Here is a 25,074-nt window from a genome sequence, read left to right as displayed (position 1 = left end):
CCATACTTGCCACTGATGTGCATTTATTTTTAAATTGTGCAAATTTTGATTTGAGATCTTTAAACTTCTTCTTTGAGTATTTTTGTCTAAACAATGTAGACAAAGTGCCACAGATACGTCCCGATTTACACTTTCCTTTACAGAGCACAGGAGCTGAAATCATGTTTCTAGCCTTTTCTAAACCAAACTAAGCTTTATTTGTTGTATGCTATCTGACAATTTGGCCTGAATAAGCTGGCAATGCCATGTAGTCGGCTAGCTTACCAGTGTACTGGTAACTGACTGTCTGGGTGTTAATAAATTACATTTTTAAAAAGCCTTTCGGGGGATTCATCTATCCAGAAGGTGCCATGTTGCATCCGATTATCACATTGTTAAGACAGGGGTGTCACTCTCAGCTCAACATTTGTCGGTGTGCAGAGATATTTCAACCAAAAACAAATTTAAATGTAACCGAATGTAATATTTTTAGTGCCCTTACAAGGTCATTTTTAGTGCATGAACGTTATCAGCAAATAAGAAACACAGATCTAGAGGACGTTAATTCTATCACTCACTCACCTGAAACTTATTATTATACACAAACCTGCAAGTTATGCAACCAGCATCACTTCAACTTTGAAACATGCACTTGGTAGGTCGTAAGCCGAGGTGATATTCTTACTTTGTCTAATGCTGCTGCAGGTGATTTGTCAAGGCATCAATGCTAAGAGACACCATGTGTGTAACGGAGAGACGGTGATGGCATCTGACAAAGTGTACTGAAACATGGCCTGCATGCCAACACTTAGTGGGGATTAGTAGGGAGCCTGCAGGCTCTCTATAAAAATGGCTCCTTAACTTGCAGCTTTCAAGTTAGTAGCAAAGATTAGCATGCTCATAACTGAGTGCTTGTTCTCCATCTTGTTTTAGATTGTCTCAGATGCTTTTAGAGTTCAAGTGTGAGAACAGAAGTGTCTCGCTGTTTGAGGAGACTCCATGTAAAACTGTCCAAAGAAGTGTTTTGTTCCATTATTAGTTTGATCACATACGATAACTTTCATCCTGTAATTTAAAAGGGACAACATGGACCATAGTCTTAAAATAAGTATTGTACTCATTCAGAGCTGAGTTTTATTTATTTTTAAAGACATTTTCCAGTCATTGTTTGAACGATAGCTGTTGCTGTTCCAGCATTACAAAAATTAGTCTCACTGTTTTTCATGTAAAATGAAGTCAAGAGGAAAAGAAAAATTCTAATGGTGGATGTAATTTGTCATTTTTAATCTTATTTTTGTACATCCAAACAACTCGCGGGCATCGTTGTAAGAAGACTTTGACCCTACCGCCTTGTGGCCTGACCTACATTTACCAGTCAGAGGTGTTTTGTTGGCCGCTCCCCACACATCAGAAATACCAGGCATGCACAGCCTTTCCTGCCCACCCGTCACTTTCACAGGCTGTTTTTGTTCGTTGTTGTGAAGAGCGCAAAAGTCCATTTTAAATGGATTGTGGGCTGAAAGGCAGGCATGGCGGTTTGAGGGGGGTGAGCAGTCCAGTAAGCTGGGTTATTTATGCGAGTGAAGGATCAGTGAGTTTGCTCTGCTGCCGGGTGAGAAGAAGGATAATGTCTTTGGGAATAATCACTTCTACACAGCCATGCCTGTTTGTGCTTTAATGTGAGCTGGCGGGGTGGATTTTCTGAAATGGTAACAAAACACACACGCACAGGGCTTAAATATTAGTGCAAGATGTATAGTATACACGAGTGTTTTTCTATTGCGGCTTTCTCGATTCTGAGCCCTGCTTCTCATGAGGTTAAGTAAGCTGCAAACATACCAGATAAATCAATTAAGATAATATGTATTCTTCAGGGGGAGAAATCACTTAAATTACTTTGAGAATGTAAAATTTATTGTCATTTAAAGGGACATTACACAAAATTAGCTGCAGTTTTGAGTGCTATTCCTAAGAAACCTTCCACATCGGATCAGCAGCCCATATGCCAACGAAATAGGAAAAACTTGCTTCATATAGTGAATCTTATAAGGCTTATATGATTTACTCATGAAAGTGGCCACTTTCTCATTACTTTCATATGTTGTTTTAGGAAGTATCCAAAACATACAAGTTTCATTTATATAATTTTCAAGCGATCTTTTATCTGTTTTCACTCTTATATGCTTTTCATACAAGTTTCAAACAAGACAGATACAAACTTTATAAGATTTATATATATCTTTTCCATATGGGAGGCCTCAGTCACACAGAGTTAGAGACCAGCCACCCAACACCACCTGGCAACCTCTGATCACTAAGGACAAATGTGAATTCTCCAACCGATTGGTGAGGGATTTCTGGAAGCTGCTTGTGGTCACCAGGTGACCAAAACCTCCTTTTGATTGCTTTGATCGCTAGTTTGCATGGAAGATGCTGACTAGTCTGCTGGCACTCATCAGCTAACCACCAGGCGGTACTGAAATATACAATACAATGCAACTTTATTTATATAGCACATTTAAAAGCCAACGATATACCAGAGTGCTTTATTTCCATTCATTCTGTGTAAGGCCACATCGGTGCACATTTTGCTTTCTCAGTGAGATTTCAACAGAAATCGAAGAAAAGCGCCAACCTGCAGTCAGACAAGAGGGCAGTGATGCCTGCTCAGTGCTTCATTCGGTCTTGGCTATTTGGCAGTTAATTTTGTATATGCTTGTATGTGATTTTGTACTGAACAGGTATTGTACTGCATAGTGGCAGAGAGCCCAATGGGAAAGTGGTGAGCATTGTTGACTCACAGCAAAACAGTTCTGGTTTTGAGCCTGTTTGTCAGCTCAGGTCGTTCTGTGCAGAACAGCTAAAGTAAAGGTGTGGATCAGTGGTTGTTCTTCTCTCTGTATTAGTGATGTGATGGACTGCTGACCTGTCCAGACTGCACTTGGCTTTTCACCTGATATCAGCTCGGATGAGCATCAGTGACAACAGATGGATGAACTGACTCTCACAAAATTAGCAATTTGGCTGCTTGGATTTATTAGTGTTTATATACAACTAAAATCTTATCCAATTGACACAATTTTCACACAATCACTTGCAGAGGAGCCAGCTTGTGTTTTGACACAGCGATTACTGTGAAAGCAAACTACCATGAGCATTTATACAACACAAGACAGATGAAAAAAAATCACAAGCCTAAAGAGAAGGCTGCAGTCACAGGGAGCTCTCACTGACACGTGTCTCAGGATATGAGGTCAGCAATTTTCTCCAAAGTGAAGTGTTCAAAGCAGTAAAATATCTGCCTGTATGTTAACAGAAAGACACTCGGCGTCTCCTCTCATTCAGGGATTTCTTGTGCTCCATGGTAGTGATTTCAAAGGCAATGAAGCCTCTTCAAATCTGAATACCCAATTAGACTTTGCCTCAGCGATACAACTGACTCTGCTCATTTTTCATTACTGCACATTATTTCCATTGTTACGTAGTTACATCTGTATTCCGTCTTTACGGAGTGAAGCTAATCAATTTAGGTCTATACCCGTGCACAGCTCCAATTGCTGATTTATTATATGTGAGTCACCTCAGGGGAAATATTACTTTTGCAATAATAACGTCTGCAGAGACCAGATAGAGCAACAATCCAGAAGAAATAAGTCTAAAACAGCTTTGTGCACTTTTCAGCCTCACCAAAGACTTGAACTCAAACCTGTGCCACTGATTTAATCACTGATTCTCATCTGACATATGTTGTCATATTTGTTTTTCTATGATACAGCTTAAGATATTGTTAAAACTTTCAATTTTTGATCAAATTTGGATCTTCTGAAGTCATTCGCTACTAGCCCATTTAATTGTAACAAGAATACCACGTGATGCTACACTGTGTAGCATGAGGTCGACTGCTCTGGTTTCAGTGCACAAGCAGCATTTAGAAAAGATGCACGGAGGACAGAAGCAGACATGACATGGAGCATTAGTCAGCAACCCCGTTTGCTATGTCTGTGCTTTTGTGTGCACCTGTGTTTGTGAATAATTGACTGTCTGTTTAAATTCCTGCTCTGTTTAAATTACTATATCACAGCCTTTTTGTGAACAAAACATAATTGAAATGTCATCATTTGATTTTGAAGCCAAAGGGAAATTAGCAAGCTATGAAAGGTGCTGTACTCATTTCATTCACCAATTGCACGTCTTTGCTGTCATGTTGGGTCTAAAACGATCCATCAGCAGCAAAAAAATGCAGTTTAGGTTGTGGGTAGATTAAAGCCACCAGTCCAGCGGGTCTGTGTTATGAGCTCAGAAATATAGAAATCTTTGAGAAGAAACATTTTCCCATTGAAACGCAAACGTTATACTCCGTGTCAGACATATTGAGTCATTTTACAAAGCACAACATATCTGAATATGGCCATCAGCCAACAAAGGTCTTGATGTTTGTAACATTTTTTGATGTGGTTCATGCATTCAACAGCCAGTTTGTTAGGTACACGTTTGCAACTGCTCATTAATTCAAATATCTAATAACATGTCAGCAACTAAGTTTTAGGCATGTAGACACTGTTGAGGTGACCTACTGAAGTTCAAAACGTGCATCAGAATGGGGCAGAAACGTGATTTTACATGTGGCATGGTTCTTGATACCAGACAGGCTGATGCAAGTTCTTCAGAAACTGCTGATCTGTTGGGATTTTCCTGCACAACCATTTTTAGGGTTTACAGAATATGGTCAGGAAAACAAATACAGCAGCAGCTCCCTGGGAGAAAAAGCCTTGTTGATGCCAGAGGCCATAGGATAATGATCAGACTGCTATGAGCTGATAGGAAGGCAACACTAATTCAAACAACCACTCATTGCAACCTACATGCTACATTTTTCACCTGTTCACCAAAACTAGAGGATAAAATACTGGAAAAGCATTCCCTGATCTGATGAGTTTCAAATTTACAACATGAAAGCTTGGCTTGAATCACCTGTTTAGGCAGTGGTGTAACAGTAGAGCAGGGTTAGGCAACTCCAGGCCTCAAGTGCTGGAGGTTTTAGATGCGTCCTTGATCCAATACAGCTGATTCAAATGGCTAAATTACCTCCTGAACATGTTGTGAAGTTCTCCGGAGGCCTGGTAATAAACTAATCATTTGATTCAGGTGTGCTGACCCAGGGTGATATCTAAAACCTGAAGGACATCAGCACTCAAGGCCTGGAGTTGCACACCCCTGGTATAGAGGATATTTACTTGCACATTTAGTGGCCCTTAGTACCGCTTGTTCTGATGGTTCCTTCATTGGGATAATGTGCCTCCACAGTCACTAGATTTCAAGCCAATAGAGCACCTTTAGGATGTGGTGGAACATGATGGGCATCATGGATGTGCAGCTAACAAATCTGCAGCAACTGTTTGATGCTGTCATGTCGATATGGACCAAAATCTCTGAGGAATGTTTCAGGCACATTGTTTTTAAGGTGAAAGCAGCTTTGAGGACAAAAGGGGTCCAACACAATATTAGTAAGCTGTAGCTAATAAAGTGTAAAGTCAGTGTGTTTCATACAGAAATACAAAATGCATGTACTTTAATATTTTGTCCCAGAATGGTCTCTAGCACAGTCCACAGTGGTAGAAGAAGCTAGTAGGAGGCGGCATGCTGCCCTGCTGCTCTCAATGCTCAGCACTGCAGGATTGCTGTTGTTCAGCTCAGGCATCTTCAGAGTGTTTAACTACCAAACACAAAGGTCCAGGCTGGTCTGACAGCATCATGCAGAGAACAAGGATACTGAATTGATCATCGGGCAAACAAGTCTAGACTCTTCCTCATTGGTTAGTTGATAAAATATGAGAAATTGCTGTAGTGTTGCTTAGCATTTTGATGGGTAGAAAAAAAAAGCATAAAAATTGATGGGTGTGGCTGTGATAACGTAAAGCATAAATGCCTGAGTTATTATGTACCAGTTAATTATTTTTTAAAATTTGTGAGAACATCAAAGATCTCAAGGTTTTTTTCAGCCCAGTAAAGATTAAAGTCGCACTTTAAATTGTCGATTTCTCAACCTTTTTCAGATCAGAAGACGAAGACCCACGCCCGCCACTTTAGTGGCATCCAGTGATCAATCATCACCAGGTAAGGAAACCCAAACACGCACACTATATTTGTCACTTGTGTATCAACTTACTCTGTGTTCATTATCTGTGGGCTGACATAATGACAGGTTGTTAAGAAAGCAGAATTTGGCTTTCTTTAAGCACAGGAGAGACATACATACAGTTCTGAGAGCTATGGTTTGAGCAGCAAGCAGCTGAGCTGATATTGTGCTTTTACAAGTGTTGCTAACTATTTTATCCCTTATTGTGCTAAATGACAGGTGAGCAGCAGTCATTCACATTACAGAGGACTCTTATCAGGTGTGTGCACAGTAGCCCAACTATATTCGCATAATGGAATTAAGCATTTTGCCGAAAGGCTCAGCTTACCTGCCGGAGTCGTCTTTGTTTGCGCCCTTTTGAGTGACCTCATTCAAAATTATGAGATAACTGCATTTTTTACTCAAGGCTGAATTCAGTCTTAGAATTTAAAAAACAGCACTGCTGATCCACTCGGTCATTTGTAAGCAGACTCATTCATCTTTGCTCGAGTGTGTGCACATAAAGGCTTCAAGGTCAGTCAGGTACCATTTCCATTATTTTGGGTGAAACCACTTTTCACCTTGAGAAAGGTGGTTTAGGTGCTTTCGTCTCTTTGTTTTTTACCGTTATGGTAATGAAGGGTCCCCTTATTCAAAAAAGTGACGAGTTAATAAACCTGCACAAATAGAGTTTGTGCAGTTTCACAGATATCACAACTACATGCCTAACCTCCCACAGCTCACAGCCAAACCTGTAATTCTTACCTTAAAGCACTTCTTCACTGAAAATCTTACTATGAGATGCAAAATTAATTCAGGCCCACTCTCAGTCAAATTACCTCAATTACAGTACTGTATGTTTCACACTGATATCTTCTCCTGCTTGTTGTGACGTTGCATCTAAACTCTATCATGCACCAAATGAATCTTCCTGCTGCAACAAAGCAAGATAAAACAGCCTGGTGCGCGTCCTCTCATGGGATCTAATGATCAAACACAACACTGGACCTCCTGAGAGTTATCCTGTTATATGAGTCATGCTTCCCTGCTTCCTCTGCTTTACTTTGTTCTGTGAGTGTGTAATGTGACCTACTGCAGAATTAACAGATGATCAGCAGGCAATGGGGCAGAAACAGTCATTTTTAGGTGAGGAAACTGAGGGTTATACTCCCTGCTGAGTAAGAAAAAAACAAGTGTTTTGCGTCACTGAGGACCGATTCGGGGAACACAACTATTATTTTCTTCATATCAAAGCATTTTACCACAGAAAGATGACATGTCTTTGCTTTTTTATCTTGCAAAGAACAACAGTCTAATTTGGACAGATTAAGAATAAGTGTTTCCTGTGATATGCCTGGTGTCTGAAAACCACTGTGAAAGTGTGCTCACAAGTGCATGTGCCTCTGCATTTATTTGAGTCAGTAATTGGACACTGAGCATGTGCAGAGTCTCAAAGTCAACCTTGATCTCTGAATAAAAGTGCGGAGCAAAACCTCAACAATCCCCTTAGCTCCATAGATCAGAGACGAGAAAAGAAAAATAAGGAACTCGAGAGGGTGTGCAGAGGAGTGCAGCGGGCAAAGTCATTTTAGAAAAAAAGGAATAGGAGGATGAATAAGCATGGACAAAACATAAAAGTGTAATTTACTTACATTTATATTTATTATACTGATTCCAGGGACTGAAGGAAAAAGAGAGAATATGTATGTGTGAATGAGGGGAGACGGGTGGAAAGGTTAAGTCGCAGGTATTAGAGGTAGTGAAGGTGTATGAGCTGATACACCTGGGGTCAGCCATCCAAAGCAATGAACAGTACACAGCAGAGGTGAAGAAAGGAGTGCAGGAAGGGCGGAGTGGGTGGAAATGAGTGTCAGGGGTGATTTGTGACAGAAAGACAAGAGCAAGAGCGAAAGGGAAGGTTTACAAGAGAGCTGCTATGATGTATGGTTTGGAGATGGTGGCACTAACAAAAAGACAGGAGGTGGAGCTGGAGATGGAGGCAGATGAGCCGCTGTGCTGATCCCTGATAGAAAAAGATGATACTGACTGCAGGCTTCTGATTTTAAATGTCTTTTAAACATTTTTTTTTCTTTCTAAACTTATTAAACGTACTAGAGACCAAAAGGTCTCTTAGGTTCCACAGAATCGTACAGGAGAGAAGTTTTCCACTTATCCCATAATATGGATTTACCTTGTTTTGCCTTAGTGTCACTTAAAATGAGGAATGACTCAAATAGCCCTTAGTAAAGCACAGTTAGCTTGCTAAGCTGGTCTGCAGGAATAGTTTTTTTTGTACCAGCGAGACGTGAGTGATTTCCTGACAGATACACGGTGACAGTTTTTTACTCAGACACATCTTGGGAGGCACACTGCTAAGACACTGTTGCACTACATGCCTCATACAGGTAGTGTTATTGTCACAATGGTGCCCATTTATAAGTACACACTTTTAATTTCTACACTATGATTTTATTATAATAATAATTTATAGCAAATTATTGTCATGGCTCCTTGCTGTGGTTTGTAGATCACTAGTGTTCCTTTCACACCTCTTTGAAAACCATTACTGAGATCTAACTGAGCAGAGAGATTGATAACTTTGCCTCAGGGAATTATAAAGTGTATTCTATTTATCTTTATTTATAATGTAAAAATATAGAAATCAGATAGTGACAAATATATATTTTTCATTCTTTTTTTTGCAGAAAAAACTGGGTACCAGTATTGACCACAGGCAGTAAAAAACCAGCCACCGTAAAATTGGCGATTGGTTAGTGAAACTGAATCGTGACATCTCGACTGGAGCTGTTTTAGCTGTTGGCCTCTTGATGTTTCAAAACAGCATGTAAAGAGCAAGAAGTGACTTTGAGAGCTCAGCAGGCTCACTGGCTTAAAAGCATTAGAATACCCTGGATAATCTTCTTTTTGAACTCTATTGATGCTTTTATTTTATAAACATAACATAGCTGCTGGCTGCTTTCCCATAAACTTTTAAGCACTCCAATTTTATTTGATTTTATTTGATTTTTTGTAACCAAAGGATTCACCCCCTGCTGGCCATTAAAAATCAGGCAGGCTTAAGGCATTTATCCATTGGCTTTACTTTCCAGCCCCACAAGCTACCTTTGTCTTTTATGCTACCTGTGATCCTCACTAGCAGCGGCAAAGACTGACATGTAATCAGAGCCCGAGACAGTTGTACGTGTGTGAGACAGAACACGGATGTGCAACGGAAAGGGGGATGGGGAGCACACATGACGATGAGGGAGAGGAGCTGTGCTGGTGCAGAATTGCTGTGCCCCACATCACACGGATTCCTGCATTATTTAATGTGCTGCAGATTGCTCTGTCCTGTGCACTGTGAACCCCAAAAGCACATCAGAGGAACAGCTATACATAACTGGGATGCAGACTGCAGGCTAAATAATGAGGAAACTGAATTTATTACAAGCGAGTGGTGAATTTCACTACAGCTTTCTCTGAAGAAGAGCTTTACTTACTCTTAGGGTGAGACGAGGAGAGCTGAGTGAAATGAAAAAGAAATATTTGATTCATTACAGTAAATTAAACTTTGCCATAATGGCTGCATCTGAAATTACATGCTGATTACCATATTGAAAGTCTATGAGAGATTTTTCTACCGTATCTCAAACCCAGTGGTGGCCCAAAAATCTCATCACATATTATTTATTGAATATTGTAGTATGCACAAATGGTATATCACAGCTCCATAAATATCTACTGACTATGGCAGCTCTGATATTAGTGCTCTTTAATTAAGGAATCAAGGTTTTAATTGCTTGTTGCACTAGTTTTTAAAAATGTGTTCACATTTCTCCAAATGCAAAAGAGCAGCGTCACTTATGGAACTCTTATATATGAAATACTTTAACCACATAACATGAGCACAAGCAGCAGCAGCTTGTCTTTGTAGGAGTGGATCCTGGCACCTGACACACTTTGGCACATTTAAAACTAGTAGGAATTTCCAACATGATATGATATAATCATATATATGTGTAGTCTTCTGAATATTACACATACAGACCATGTTTCACTAAGAATAAGACAAACTAAATAGCACACTCTTCACAGACCTACCACTTTGTGCACAAAGTAAAAGAACGTATTTATGTTACACTCTATTTTAATGCCATGGATGTTAAAAACAGCGTGATTGTTGTGTTTATGTTAAATCCAAAAGGCGTCAGGAAGTTTTGTGTTGTGCTGTTTTTAGGTGCAGGCCTAAAAACAACAGCTTTAGGCAAGACTGAATCTTTGTACCTAAGCCAAGTGACTACTGACAAGAATACAAATAAGCATATTAAAACAAAACAAAGCATAACAAAAAAGAATGGCGCGTGGGTGTGTGCGCTGATTAAAATGCACATACTATTAATAATAAAGTGGGTTTTCTGTTATATGCAAGAGGAAAGACACTTTTCTGATCAGTCTTTAGACACAGACTTCCAGCCCTTAAGCCTTTTTTTCATTTCAACATTATACGGTTGTTCGAGTTTAAACTGCTGATATCTGCCTTATGCATTAAGTGGCTGCTGGTTTGTTGGGGATTGAGTGTAGGAGGAGGAACAATGTTGCCTTTAAAATTAAAAGCAGGCAATTATTATTTGTCCACAAACCAAAGACTTCACCTCCCATCTTCTCTGTAACCAACAGTAACAAACTGCAACATGAACACAGAAAAACAAGCCTTTCAGATGCAAAGTGTGAGAACAGTGTTTCTTTTTCATTTATTGCAAGGCTGCTTTTTCTTTATCAGATATACCAGGCCAGCTTCAAACAGACACCAGCAGTGCATAGCTAAATTGGAGCGGCTTGGCAGAGTAAAGTGGAGGCAGAAGACCCTCTCTGTTCTCATCTGGCGTCGTGTCAGACAGTCAGCTGGGAGCTGCAGTGATAGACTCATCAGTGCTGAAAAGGCTTTTTTTATTGGCCTTTTCTCTCATTCTGCATCACAGATGGGCCCAACACGAGACAAAACAATCTGAATATCAGCCATGTGAACAATTTTTCTGTTTTACCCAAGTTATTTTTTAGCTTTTCTACTGCTACACATTTTAATAGTTGTGCTGTTTGATTTAATTAAACATTTTAAAACTTGTGCTTATCCCAAATACTAACTTAAATCATCATAAAACCTAAGAAAAACTAAGATAACCACAAATACATTTTGGGCTGCAGTCTAAAATGTCAAATAGTATCCTGCTGCTTGAGGTGATGTCAGAGTGACATCTTTTATACTTCATTTTTGGACGCACAATTTTGGTCCACTGAAGCGGTTGTATTTTGCCAGGCGACCGTCTTTTTTTTCTTTACGTCTACTGAACGTCACAATAATTTTGCAACATGTCTATATTTCACATCATAAAACTGAAATGATTGTTATTTGAGTAAACAACAAGATAACAAGACTGGTATATATTATTTTAGCTGTTATGCAATCAGATGTTACGAGCACATGAATCTGACGAGGGTTGCGTCACTGTTAGGGTAAGGCTTGCACTAAAGCAAAATTAGCTTAACTGTCCTTCTGGGGACCATATTTAAAAAAATAAACAATATATTGTAAGTAATAGGAATTTGAACATAAACATAAGCAAGTTTTTAATTAGGGTCAAGGATGCAGGGGACCATTTCCCCCCAGCCTTCTGTATACCCTAGCAAGTCTTATTCACCCAACCACAATCACATTCATGCAGCACTTTTATCTATTTCATTACACACACACACACACACACACACACACACACACACACACACACACACACACACACACACACACGTTCCAGTCGATGCAATATGGGGTTCAGTATCTTAAGAATACTTCAGCATTCAGACTGCATAACACTGTGGGCTCAATCCACCCACCTTCCAATTCCACCACCTGAGCCACAGGTGTTACAGCGAGTATGGATATTGTTTTGTTGTTTTTCTGGCTAATGATAGTTAATGGTTTACACTCTACATAGAAATAAGGCCATAGCCTCTTACTGAGGGAACTTTATCATATATCAACTTTATCAAGCTTTTAATGTGAAAAATTCTACAAGACCACCTTTTAACATATATTTTCACAACCGTGCATCCAGCCACTTTCTTCAGTTTATCATATTGAGGATTGCAGGACATATTTACTCTAATGATAATATTTGCAGCCTCTCATAGCAAACACAGTGAGAGGTTATAGTGCTGCTCAAGAAACATAGAATACACGTATTTTTTCACTGATAATTTCAGACTGTTTTATCAAACATGATCCGGAGACGTAAAGGAGAGCCCACAAGTTAATATGAAAAACATCCATAATGTCATATGAACCTTCTAAAACTCCTGGGATGCTGTGTTAATAGGATTCGGCTTCACGGGGATGAATCTTTTTTTTTAAATGACATTTATTGGCTTTTATACCGTGTTTCTTACACCCCCATGCATGTGTGTGGTGAAGAGAGACAGAGAGAGAGCGATGATGAAAAAAGAAACAAGCACATCAGTGGCATTTTTCAGCAGTCTAGCACATACTTTTTAGTGGGAATATTTTGGTGCACACACAGTGCCTTCCCAATGCCTGGGGATGCATAGGTTGCCAAGCAACAAGGTGGTGTCCTAGAAAAAAAAAGTTTAAAGCTGTAAAACGTTGATTTGGATCCAAGTTCAAAACGCTCGCTATTGATCCCGGTTAATGGTTTCACTGTACTCTGGTGAGCTGTATTTTCTTTCCTTCTCGGTTCTTCATTGTTTCGAACAGAGCCGTGTTTCATATATTGATTTTTTATTGAGTTTTTCTTCATCCCGTGAGCTTCAGAATTCATACTTCATATTGTGCTGGACCTGTCCTCTACTGCTAAGTAAAAACTGTATTCAAATAAACAGTGCTATAAAACTCTGTAAGTGATTAACTAGAAGTAAAAATCTTGCTTTTAAAATGTAATTTCAGTACAAGCACACAAGTTTCATCAAACTAAATTAGCTTAACAACAAATAAAGAATATTTCAGTGTTTCAGGCAGCTGTAGCCTAGTCTTTTAGATTCTTTCCCTCGCTGTAAAAGTTTTATACTTTATATGAACATTTTAAAATTCTTAAGAATTTTATGCATCTATATAATATGTGAATAATTGCAGTCAAACTAAGCTCTGCTCAAGAGTGCACCACAGTATGATGTATATTTACTTCCCTTTAAGAGTGTTGCACGTGCTTAGGTGTGTATCTGAGAACAGCTGTTGAGCATATACAGGGGTCTATGTGAAAGATGTAAGTGGATCATAAAAAGAATCCTTCAGACGTATGATGAAAAATAAAACATTATGACCAACAATTCTGGATAAAAATGGAGCAAACCATATTGCAGTGCTTGTGGTTACAGCGTGTCAGATAACCATCTGGCTGGAGGTCACCATATATCCACTGTGCTCCACACTGTTCAAACACACAAGTGCTCCAGCGACAGTGCTCTCACACTGAAGAATAAGCTGTTAAAATCAGACTGTGAAATACGTGGAAACTTTCTGTGCAGTTATCAAGTGTGTGTGTGTGTGTGTGTGTGTGTGTGTCTGCCTTTTCATAATTTAATCCTGTACTTATTCTATTGTTTGCTTTCTCATAGAAATTGATGAAGATCGTCTCCCAAATCAGCTGTACAAGGTAATCTAGTTTCTTGTCTATTAAAGTTTGATTTTGTTGTAACAAGATTACGAAAATGAAATTATGTGAATTCTGGGTTTCAATTTTAAGCTAGTTCTATGTTATAGTAATATCTTCAATCTAAGAGCTCTCTGCCCAGCTGACGCGCAGCGCTGATATTTCACAGGCAGCCTTGTTGAACTCTCCTCGGCAACGGCGAAAAGGGCAAAAGGGAACGCCTACGATGAAAGGTGAGTTATTTTATAAGCATTGCCATCAATACTACAGTAACTGTGATGCTGGTACTTTAAGTATTATAGCACACTTTTGGTGCTTGAGAAACAAATGCAAAAGTCACATTTGGCTTTGGAGGACAATGCTTTATACTCTGTCACTACTTTACTGTAAGACAGTGAAGACTGTGGTAATGACTGAAGAAGAAGGTTAGTAAGCTGCTCAAGTCAAAATGATAATAAGTACCATAAACCAGTACTCTGTGTAATCTCTGTTAAATTGTTGTGTGCTCTTTTGATAAAACACCAACTGATCATAAATCAGCTCTTTATGACTAACACTATTCATTACCACACAGAAAAATATTGTTGCAACCAAAACCTGTCTTCCTTCTCTCACCCCAACCAGTCGCAACAGGCCCCGCCCCTCCCTGAGCCTGGTTCTGCTGGGGGTTTCTTCCTGTTAAAAGGGAGTTTTTCCTTCCCACTGTTGCCACAGTGCTTGCTCATAGGGGGTCACATGATTGTTGGGTTTTTCTCTGTATGTATTAATGTAGGGTCTACCTTACAATATAAAGCACCTTGAGGTGACTCTTGTTGTGATTTGGTGCTATATAAGTAGCACTGAATCCAATTGAAATCGAAAACTATTGCAGTATATTAGTTAGTATTAAGGGTTTTGTTTTATATATTGCTCAGCAAAAAGCTGATGGAACACCAAGATAAAAAAAATAAACTAACTAGCTGACGCCTCATACATACAGTAAGTGCATTAGTTCAAAAAAGTAAATTTTTGGCACAAAATGAAAGATTTCTATTCGCTAAGAGGGTGGCTTGCCAGTGTTAGCCGGATCACTCCACATTTAAACCTCTCAACATTAAAATTGTTATAGAAGTAGTTTTTGTTAAAGGAATCAAATCCAAACGTTACCCAAATAAAAACATCCAGTGGAAGTCCAGGTGTTCTCATTTAAGTTGATGACATGTTGTTATTGGTGTTGAGTGTTATATGTGGACCCGGTCGGCACTCAATCCAACACTCATTCATTTTCCCATTATCTTATGAGAATTCGTCCCAGTTTTTATGTTTTCAGTTTAAAAAGTGGGTCTCTAATTTTGAGATTAAGGTCCTGCACCACATGAAACAGGCAAATTATTTATTTATCTTTATTTCTACTTTTTTGGGGTACTTGGACCCAGCAATTTAATGCAAATCCATTTTTAAGAGACCAATTCAGCTTACATACAAACACAACATGTAAATGGTTTTATGCAAAGTACGTGCAATAACATGGAGCGTTTACGAAAAGTGAATCAAGAGAACATTAAAGACGAGATAAAAGAAATAGGAAGCTCTAGGATATTTCCTTTTCAATTAGTTTTACAGCTAAACTGCATGCTCTGAGTGTGATGAGTCAGTTCTTGCAGAGGAGATAATCAGTGTGCTTTAGTTTCCTACTACAAGGGGATTAAAACTAATAAACCACAGATGGAGGAGGCCGGAGACAGCGATTAAAGAATTCATATCCAAACTCTGATGTGTCTTTACCTGCCCTGTCACTCCAAACTGTGCAGGGGGTTAATTAAATGTTGCCAGTTTATTAGATTCTTAACCCACAATATGTTTTCCACCTACACTTCCCTTCATTTCTGTTACCTTTGTGCTATTCATGACCCATCTTTTCTCCCATTGGCTGCCTTCATCTCACACCTCTTTCTTTCCTTACTCTCACCTCCCTAGTGATTTTTTTTGCACTTTAAATTTACCCTTTAACTTCAATATTCCTACAAACCCACCTCCTCTTCCTTTGCAAGATAGCTCTTCCACTTATCTAACCTCTTGTCATTTTCGTCTTCTCTTCCCTGCTTTTCTTTTACCTCTTCTGTTACCTCCCAGAGCTACAGTTCCTGGTAGAGCACCACCTGTACAGGCAGCAGCAGGGAGCTGGAGACGAATGCTCCTCAGAGAGCTGCCTGTCAGACCGGCCCAGCCCCGACTCTGTGCCCACGGGAGAGGAGCTCCCCCACGACGATGAGGCCACTGCAGAGGCCTTTGAGAAACTGCGTTGCCAAATGGAGGGTATGTGCGGAGGCTGTCAAGCAGGATTTAATTTGTGTGCTTGCAGCTGCTTATTCAGCAACAGATGCATCCTTAAAATCTGCTACAGTACTAATTTAGGCACAAAGACTAACACTCAACACTTGGTCCACTGAGACCTACCGTATTTCTGTGTTTATGTTGATTTTCCCTTAAGATAATCTTCAGTGAATATGGTCATGAGTGAATATTTATCTACCTCTACAACCTATCAAATCATATTTTGGAGTGATAGTGGATTTCAGTAGGTAGGAGTTATTTGCAAATAACGGGTAAAAAGTACCCTCTACTACTACCTACATTACATACCGTCATGCTTAGCGACAAGCAATCATCATTTCCATCATTACATCGGACAGAATGATCCACCCCTCCGTCTGCATGCATTGAAAAGCCTGAAGCTCAGAGAGCCGCAGAGAGATCCCTCAGCTGCAGAACAAAGAACTCACCAATACCAACAGACATGACATTGACAAAGTGACAGAATGAAAACGTGTTCTGCAAAACAGCTTTGAGTGGCAGCTATAGGCGTGGAAAAGCGGCTATAATTGTGCACCCTATGAGGATTGTTAGCTGAATATTGCTCGGCCTCAGTGCCTTTGCTGTTTTTCAATCCTGTGCTTCCCAACCCTGCAAATCAAACTCCTCCAAAGGGCACAAGAGCATATTTCTGAGAGGCGCTAAGATTTTTGATGGATGAGCATAAACATTTCCTCTTTTCCTGTTTTTTGTAAAATATTTGTTCTCTTCGGATTTCAGCAATTATTTCAATTAATTATCTAACGAGATTTTATAAAACCCTGTGATGTAGTGGACGGCAATCAAAATACTTACATTCACACTCACAGTCATACAATGTTTTGTTGTTAAAATGCCTTTAATTACTTTCAGTTATTACGCTCACACTCTGACGGATGCAACAGAGACAATTTGGGGTTCTGAACATTTCTTCATGCAGACTGGAAGAACTGGGAAACAAACTACTCACCTTCTATTTGTAACCAACTCAACTTCTACTTCCTCTCCCTTATTTGGACATGAATATGCCGTGTGGCATCATAAAAAGCTGAAAATACTGGAAATAACAAACACAGCACATTAATATGACCCCGGGGTGTTCGATAAGGGGAAAAGGGATAAAAGTAAAGAAGAAAATGAGGCAAGAAACATTAAGATGTCTGTAAGGAATGTATGTAAATCGATGATGGATCAGGAGAAAAGGGGGAGGGTAGACGTGAAACAAAGGCATCAGATAAAAATGGGAGAATATGAGGAAATATGCTTTAAAAAAAAGTCAGAATTTAAAAGAATTGTTCGTTTCCTTGTCACGATGTGAAGAAACCACATTTGTCTCAGTATCATCAATAAAAATTTAGCTAGCTGCTTGTTTAGTTTAGCATGATAGACTAGATGGAATAAAACAGGAAATATCTAGTACAAATAATATAGTTAGCTTAACATAATTAGTATATTTTAACTTTTATGTTATTTTGATGACATACTGTAATTATGTTGACACATCATGCAACAAATCATTTAAAATGATTTGATAAAAAGAAAACGTCTTATAACCATCTCTGTTCTCGGTTCACTTTGCTGTCCAGATAAGGAAACACTTTCTCTGCATTATCAAAGAGCAGCCCGGCTGTCCTTGAGGCCCTTTTTAGAGCCAAAACAAACAGCACCAAAAAAATTAAATAGGTCAGGGTGCTCCCAAAGGCTCCATTAGGAATTAACTTGTTCAGCCTCCAGTGAAACCTCACCAAATACAGGGTTTCACTGCAGAAACCATTAGCCGTACCCAGGTAGTTTGGTTTTGATATTTTGTCAGATTGTTGTAATATTCAGTACTAATGTTGACTCTCCTTTAATAAAAAAAAAAAAAAAAAAAAGCACTTCCTATAGATCAAAGCAGCACCATAACAGATACTATCTCCTGGCTTTGCTTTTGTCTGATGACAAAACCAGAGGTGAGTTTTTCGGGGTCAGGGATAACAGTTCAGTGTAATGGAAGGTGGATACAAGGTCACGGCATACACTGTGTACACTTTAGTAATTGGCCGGGACTAATGCATCATGAGTGGACAAGACTCTTTTTTTTTTTTCTGAAGCTGTAATAGCACAGGGCCATTTTTTTAAATCCGCTGTAACACAGATGTGTTTGTGGTGTAAAAGCTTCAAAAGCTTTACACTGACATTTTTTTTTAATCTTTTTGCATTATTCACCTTATAGATGAGCTGCAGATTAAGTCCTCAGTCCGGGTGAAAGGCGTTAACAGCAAGATAGGGGAAATAAATGAATGATTATTAACATCAGTTGTTGGCAGCTTTGCTCAAAGATCACCAACTGGACACTTCAGGTGTAATTGTTGATGAGACTAGTTGAAATAACGAAAACATCTTCATCCTTTTCAACTCAGTTTGAACTTCCATTCCATCTTGTTTACCATTCGTCTTTCTGCCCTCTGCAGAGTTCTCGAGGGAGAGTCTATTAGAGGCTGCCGGTGGGCTCGAGTGTCCCCTCACCAAGGAGAAAGAGGATTGCTTCAGTGTTGCCAGTGTAGCAGATCCCTCATCGCAACAAAACAATGCACAAGCAGGTACATAACTGTCATTAGAGCTTTGCTTTTTGCAGAAAATGTCTCCAACGTGGTCTTTTCCTCAGGGGACTCCTCATCCTCCATGCAGCCGGCAGGATTTATTTAAATTTGTTAAACTGCGAAACAGCTTTGGCTTGCTGTCATATAATCATGGCTCGTCAACAAACATCTGTGAAGTGGCTTTGATCCCCATTTCACAGAGCACCGACATGGCTGAAATACCCTGAGAGGAAGGTACACACACGAGTGGAAAAATCAGGTTTGGGAAAAGGGGGCAGGAGGAGAGCTAATACTGGCATATGGTGCAAATGGAGCATGTAGAGCTTGTCTTTTTTCCCCTTTCTGTATTTCATTCTTTCTTTCTCGCTGAAATGTATTATTTCTTTTCTATGACTTGCTGTGAGTCCTAAAATCTTTCATGAGGCATTGATGGTCTTATTAGTGAACCCACAGCTGAAATAAGCCCAACATCTCTCCAGTCTTGCGCTTTTAAAATTCATATAAATTTTTTTAATCATATTTCACATGCTGAGACAAACACAGCTCACTCCTGGCTACTGATCATTTGATAGGATGATACAAATGCTGCTCATTGATTTCAACTGTAGTAAGTGTCATGTGAGCAAAGGGAAACCTGTGACTACAAGTTCACCATTGCAGGTAACACACCACTTGGCTGGTTGACTCACTTGACTTAATTTCTCACACATTTGGATTTTGAGCGACAGTGTGGGCCTCATGGATGCGGAGTAATACAAATCTTAGCTCAACTACATAGTTACATTTAATGAGCTATGTTTGGAGAAGCACAGTTTAGGGTCGTGAAAACCCAATCTGATTTATCCATGCATGGTGTGAAGTCTTGGGTCATCAGAGAGATTCAGCACACCTGTTCCAGCTCCACTATCAGCTGGTTAACAAGTCTGTCTCCTCTCTCTGCTTTCCATCTTGTAAATCTTTCACAGCACACATTTTGACCTGTCACAGTAAGGAAAGCACAAGTAAAATTAATGATGCTTCACTTCCTTAAGTGTTCCAATATTATAAACCATGACAGTGAAATGCCAAACACTGTATATAAACGATGGACATACCCTCCAGGTATGATGTCACTTCAGCAGTGTTGGGAAGGTTACGTTTTAAATGCATTCACTACAGATTACAGAATACATGCACCAAAATGTAATTTGTAATGTATTCTGTTAAGTTACTCAATGTGAGCAACATACTGTGAATACTTTGGATTACTTGGTATATCGCGAGTAGCCTTCAGTAATAGTAATAAATCACACAGCAATAGTAGATCGAAGGTACTGAAGTGGCACATAACCCAGGTAGCTACCTCAGCTACAGGTAGTTGCAGTAGGCTAACATTTGTTTTTTAAAAAGAACTGACTTCCAGATGTTTCTTTGGGTTTGATGCTGAGAGCAGCTTGGTTGCTGGCAAACAGAGTTTGCATTGCACAGTCATATTCCCCCATTCCTTTCTTCTTTAAATGTGAAGTGGTGTCGGAATTGCCAAATAAGAAATGAATTCCTGCCCATGCAGTGCTGCCTCTGTTGTGCTGGCTCCGGGTCCATTGTTTAACTGACGCCACCAAAATTAGCAGGACGTTGTTACATTAGAACCGTTTGTTTGGGTTTCTGGCAATGCGTGGAATTACTAAAATTAGAGTGTGGATAGCCTAACATATGAAACTGGAAATGACTGTTGTGTAATCCATTTATTTCAACAAAGTAGCTGTATTCTAATTATCACCTATTTAAATGGTAACTTTAACGAAATGCAGTTACTCACTTCACCCGTTGCCCACTGGTGGTGGTCAGAGGGCCCGGTGGCGCCAGTGTCCGGCAGCCTCGCCTCTGTCAGTGCGCCCCAGGGTGGCTGTGGCTACAATGTAGCTTGCCATCACCAGTGTGTGAATGTGTGTGTGAATGGGTGGATGACTGGATATGTAAAGCGCTTTGGGGTCCTTGGGGACTAGTGAAGCGCTATACAAATACAGGCCATTTACCATTTACTCCCCAACACTGCACTTCAGTTTTTCACTACTCAGTCTTCAAATATCAGACAAAAGCCGAACTCAGCTCAGAGAAAGAGACTGTTATTTTTAGCTATTTATTTTAGCATGACAAAAAAAAAATAATGTTGACAACCATATACTAAATTAGCAATGAGTGTGCAGATACCTACAGATAGCCAGAGTGAGAGAGAGAGATGCAGGTCTGGGCTTTATCCTGGTTCAGCTGAATACTTCACCTGAGTGGAAATCGAGCATCATCAACACACCTGTGCTTTCCAAAACATGCTTTGGGTTTGTTGTTTCATTTATCATCTCGTTTTAACAGGCAGAAGGTTTAGAGGGATGACAGCAAATAGAGAATATGACAGAATCAGGGTAACCCCTGATTTTATTGATCCCACGCCAGAGGTTTAAATTCAGGCTTCATCTGGTATCTGCTACTTCTGACATGTACTCATGTGAACACCCAGTGATTCTGGAAGCTTTAATAAAATAATAAATTTACTAATGCCCATAGTACTCAATAAAAAGCTAAATGCATGTAATGTTTATGTAGCAATATGTTGATTACGCGCTTACCTTATTGTTCATATGCAACCCCCCCCCCCCCCCCCCCAAAAAAAAAGCACAGCAGCAAAAAGAAAAAAATTGGAGAAATACTAAATAAGCTGTAAATATTTATTGTTTATTTGCACAAGTCCATTAAAATCTCCAGCGTCAGCCTCCAGCCTCTTCTCTCACTCTTTTGTCTCTGTCTATATTTCTGCAGAAACAAAAGCAGGAGTGAGTCAGCCGGCAGAGGAGAAGACAAAGAAATGCAGCCTGAAGACAGAGAAATAGAGCAGTCCTCTGTGCAACACAATGCTGCTCAGTCTGCTCAGTCAGCCCTACACAATGACAGAAGATTGTGTCTGCAGATTCACTTTTTCAAAACATCAGGGCTTCAATATTCCTCTACGGCCAGGCCTTAGTTACCACCTTGAGGAAAAAAAACAAAAGTTTCTACATTTATTTTGTGTCACAAATCTTGTGTAGAGAGACAGTTGTTATAATTATGTTTGTTTTTGTTAAAGCTCCCCCCGCACTAAATTAAAACTAGCCTATTGTATCCCCCAACTGGGATTTATTATCTGGTTAATGGGACAAGCTTTCATGTCTTACTCACACATATATTATCATAATCTGTCACAGGTTTAATATCCCGTTGATTTATCAAAGACAACAAATATTTTATTTGCAATCAATGTAGACATTTTCAATCAATTTATACGTGCCATGAATTCAACATTTATTGTTCCATCTCGTAGCAATAAAATAGCATCAGAACCTTGTAAGTAACCAGAGACAAAACCTTCGATTTAAATTCAAATGCCGCCTCGTATGAGCAACCAGAAAAGACAGAAATAAATGTGGGTTTATTGATATTTTATAGTAAACCTATATTTGGATTTTTGAACAACTCGGTTGATATTTACAAATATTTTTAAGGCCAACTGCAATTTTATTTATATTATTAATAATTAGTCGATTAAACACATGGAAGAAACTAGAAAGCCATTTTTGATCATAATTATGATTTCCTTTGGCTCCAGTGGGTCTCAAACTGTCGAGCCTGCCTGGTGGGGCAGACAAGCACGGTGTGTGGGTGGCTGTGATTACCAAAGTTACACAATAAGGTGAAACTAAACTGACTGAAAAATGTAAAAAGAGGCTAATGACCGTTGATCTGTATTTTGTTGAGCTGTCATCCTTGCTCGACTTCTGAAGGCGGGCGTGCCAGAAAGTTTGGTAACCACAGCCTTGAACTGTGTCTACACAGAGCACATTTCAGACATTTTCTTCAGACATTTGTCCCACATATGTCTGACAGAAGAGTCGCTCATAGGTTAATCACACTGGGCATTAATTGAAATTCAATCTATAGAAGTTTATTTTCATGCTTTAAGTCTATTTTCATACATTCTGCGCTCACAGTTGCAGTGATTGCGTCCAACAAACTTTTACACACACAGAGCTCTGTGTAGATGCAGTTTCATGCTCTGCAGTTCTAAACAGACAAAACGTATAATGTCATTTCTTGGAAATATTTTTAATGTGATCATTTCTAGATGAAATGATTCACAAATAATCCCAGAAAACATATTTTTCTGCAGCCTTAACATCATCCCAAGCCTGCAGGTATTGACTCTGTAAACAGATGTAAAAAGAAATCCAGTCAGAAACCAGTCCAGCCATCAGAAAAGTAGACTAATTATACTGTAACAGCTGTCATTCTGGTTTTGTTTTCATTTTTAAGAATAGAGAATTACTCCCGATACAAATAGGAAGGCACTGCTTGTTGAATGAGAGAAAACAGAAAAACCAACCTGCAAGCTAAAGTGCAGCACATTAAACCACATCTAACTGCTGGTCTGACTCTGACTCCCCTGGTTATGCTTCAGGGCCACTGCTAACGATTGCCTGTAGCTTAAAGGCTACAGGGCAGATATGTTTACTTAGTTTGTTATTTGTGTGGCTAAGATTCAAACTCCTGTCAGTCAGTCACACACATGCAGACAGCTGAAGAGAAGCACCGCTGACCTTTCCCCAAAGTCATTTTAGTTCTTTTTAGCATAAAGGGAGGGAGAAAGCCTGTCTTTAAGTCTTTAAACCCTGTGTGAGCAATTGTTACTCAATAAGAAGTAGAAAGCTATGTCAGCTTACAGTAATGCATGTACTGATAACTAGACTATTACCCTTCTTGTAAATGTCTAGTTGATAAACAGGGTACAACCGATCGTCTCTAAAGCTCCGTTTGCATATTTAGGATTAACAAGGAGGAATCCATCCTCAGTGAGTAAATTGCACCCTCATTTTTGACACATGAATGGTTCTTGGGAATTTAAATTCTGGTCATGAAACACCCTCTTGCATGGCACTGAATGTACAGTGACTTGTTGTCTACGCCCAAGGTACTTACTGTGCTTCATTTTGTACAAAAAAACCCAACAAATTTAAACACTTTTTTTTTTTTTAACTGCAGCATTTTATTTGTGTTCTAGTTTGTAACAAAGACATCTTAAAGTCATCAGCACACTAAATATTTGTCATGTAATCTGTCTTTGTATCACTGAAGTGGCATCATGTGACAATCTTTCTATAACCTTCACATCATACTTGACATGTCTAAATGGAATAAATGAACAAAACTAAATCTGAAGTTTCAGTGTCACTTTAGGAGATTAATCAGCCACAGCAACAGCCGTTTGTTACTCAGTTGCCAACAATGGTCACTTTATCCACGATGAACAAGAAGAACAGTAAAACATTCCTCCGCAAGCTTTGTTTTTCTCCTGCAATGTATTTATGGGTAAACTTGTTTTTTGAATGGTAGTAGTGTACTTTACTTGAATAACATGGACTTTTTTTGTTCTAGTTTTACTTGATTGATGATTACATCTGTAATCTAAATTTGTTTGATACAATAAAATGTTTAAATTGGTGATTGTTTTCTTTTTTTTGTAGGAAAGATTATATGAACTTCATCAGCAGCATTAGCATGAAGATGCAAAGAACCAGGAGAGCTTTGCCCATTCAAGTGTCAAAAAAAGAAAACCAGATGCATTTTAGCAGGAATTCTTAAAGTCTTCACGTATCGTTGCATCATTGGTCATGCGCTCAGCTAAAGCTGATTTTAACTTTACTCTAAAAATAGACGCTCTGCTACTAAATAATTTAATGCAATCTGAAGCAAGAGCATAAAAGCACATATTTTTCATAAAAGATTTCACAAATGCATTTTGTAACACTGCAGCAGTTTAAGCTGCGTGGGATACTGTATCTTTACAGACTGCTGTGAACAAGTTTAGCTGTTAAAGCGTTTCACCTTTGTGATTGGAGGTGGACATAGTGAAGGATCCTTTCAGAATAAAAGCCCAATTGCACTTTATCTGTTAGAGAGACTTAAAAAATATTTTGTAATGTACATTTACACTGTTGTACCTAAAATTTAGCTGAATTATAGAAAGGATATCCATATCTTACAGAACAGTTTTTTCTTTAACACAAGACTCTTTGTGTAACAGTCATTACTGTCTTGCTGTGTGATGGATTTATATTCATTTTATATTCAAAGTGGGTGTTGGGATGGAAGCGCAAATCATGCAAATCATACTGACAAGCAGCAGAGCTGTGTCTTCAGTTGTTGTTGTGGCATTTATTCATTTAAAGACTATCAGCTGATTCAAATTAGAAAAACATTTTTTTCCCATCTGTTGTAAGAAGAAAAGCGATGGTGCAATTCCAAACTGCTTCACTGACGAGCATTAAAATATGAAGCTGGTTGTGAAGCTGAACTACCCCTGGGCCATTGCAGTCTTTGCTCTATAGCTCCTCTTGCTGGGAGA

The 25,074-nt window shown here is 39.1% G+C and overlaps 1 protein-coding gene across 1 annotated transcript in view; it reads left to right on the top strand.

Annotated features, from left to right (window-relative positions):
* The window catches only part of LOC146670572 (protein phosphatase 1 regulatory subunit 1A-like), a 30,808-nt gene extending 8,165 nt beyond the window's left edge, over positions 1-22,643 (top strand). The window contains exons 2-7 of the mRNA XM_085407585.1: positions 6,033-6,093; positions 13,718-13,755; positions 13,922-13,985; positions 15,865-16,047; positions 18,537-18,665; positions 21,459-22,643. Of these exons, the coding sequence (XP_085263711.1) occupies positions 6,033-6,093; positions 13,718-13,755; positions 13,922-13,985; positions 15,865-16,047; positions 18,537-18,665; positions 21,459-21,529 (546 nt within the window). The 3' untranslated portion in view covers positions 21,530-22,643. The remainder of the gene's footprint in view (positions 1-6,032; positions 6,094-13,717; positions 13,756-13,921; positions 13,986-15,864; positions 16,048-18,536; positions 18,666-21,458) is intronic.
* Positions 22,644-25,074: the final 2,431 nt, after the last annotated feature.

Source organism: Rhamphochromis longiceps, linkage group LG5 (assembly GCF_057381845.1).
Source record: "Rhamphochromis longiceps isolate RC_006_pf linkage group LG5, R_longiceps_female_GT1.1, whole genome shotgun sequence".
NCBI classification, from domain to species: Eukaryota; Metazoa; Chordata; class Actinopteri; order Cichliformes; family Cichlidae; genus Rhamphochromis; species Rhamphochromis longiceps.
Note: the sequence above shows the minus strand (reverse complement) of the source record. Positions and strands in the feature narration are given on the sequence as shown.